General features: G+C 40.6%; 1 protein-coding gene across 1 annotated transcript in view; it reads left to right on the plus strand.

The window, feature by feature from the left end:
• ror1 (receptor tyrosine kinase-like orphan receptor 1) overlaps positions 1-1,293 on the plus strand; it is a 174,050-nt gene that overhangs the window by 168,318 nt on the left and 4,439 nt on the right. The window contains exon 10 of the mRNA XM_014014287.1: positions 741-920. Within this exon, the coding sequence (XP_013869741.1) occupies positions 741-920 (180 nt within the window). The remainder of the gene's footprint in view (positions 1-740; positions 921-1,293) is intronic.

Genomic DNA, 1,293 nt, shown 5'->3' on the forward strand with positions numbered 1-1,293 from the left:
ACACACACACACACACACACACACACACACACACACACACACACACAAACACACACACAACCTGTGGCGTTGTAAGAAGAACCAGAGGGTTCGGGTGTGGGGAGGTAAGAAGTGGTGAAACAAACCCTTAAATGAAAACATGTGTTACTGATAATATTCAGCACAAACTCTCTCTCTCTTGCTCTACCACACACACCACTTCAGAGCTGCTGTGTGTGTACATGTGTGTACATGTGTGTGTGTGCTTCTCACAGAGGAATTTCAATAATCATCTTGGAGTTCCTGGAATCTACAAATCCCTGCCAACCTCATCTCACTTTTATCCCCCCACCTCCCCCMAAAAAATGCCAAACTGTCCTTAGATCATTTATAATGTTTTTTTATAAATGTCTTTTGATTTGTTTTGTGTACTTGGGTACAACAAGCTTCAACTGAGCCTCCTTACACATTTGAACAATTTATTGTTTCTGAAAGTCTCAACTTCTGCATGTCTAGAAATGTTTTAAAAAGAAATTAAAATTAACAAGAGGATGGTGCATTAAAATATGGTAACCAAAATCATCCTGCATAGAAATAAAACAGTTTTCTCTAATTTCTGCAGCAGCAGCGTGCCTAAAATCACTTCAAATTAAACAAACTTCTATAAAGATGTTTTTTTTCTATACAAGGATAATGATGAAGAAATGAAACTAAAAATGCCGCGTTAACTCTCCGTTCTCTTTGTTTCCTTCTCCCTGCAGAATAAAGCCAAGGAGCTTCCCTTGTCAGCRGTGCGATTCATGGAGGAGCTGGGGGAGTGCACGCTGGGGAAGATCTACAAGGGTCACCTGTACCTGCCGGGCATGGACCAGGCTCAGCTGGTGGCCATTAAGACTCTGAAGGACATTTCCAGCGTCCAGCAGTGGGGCGACTTCCAGCAGGTGCAGATGTTTTTCACCTCGTTTCTGCTTCTCAWCGTTGCCATTTCTTATCGCTCGAGTATCGAGGCGTGCCTCGTTTGTTTCCCACTGAACGGGAGAATCGCTGAACTATAGATGAGCTCACTGGAAGTAGATCCAAAACTAAACGTCTGGCCGGGTGAAACGCTAGTCTTTAAAGGGATCCCCGATTAGTTGTAACATTAGACTTTATTTGATAAACATTTATTTTAACTGTAAAATAAAGACTGTAAAAATACTGTAGGATGTTTAGTTTTTTTTATAATTTCTAAATTAAAAGTTTAAAATATATTATACGGACGGGGCCATTTTATTAACATGCAAAGCATTCTGGGTAAATGATGACGTGGATAGG

Source organism: Austrofundulus limnaeus, unplaced genomic scaffold, assembly GCF_001266775.1.
Source record: "Austrofundulus limnaeus strain Quisiro unplaced genomic scaffold, Austrofundulus_limnaeus-1.0 Scaffold113, whole genome shotgun sequence".
Classification (NCBI taxonomy): Eukaryota; Metazoa; Chordata; class Actinopteri; order Cyprinodontiformes; family Rivulidae; genus Austrofundulus; species Austrofundulus limnaeus.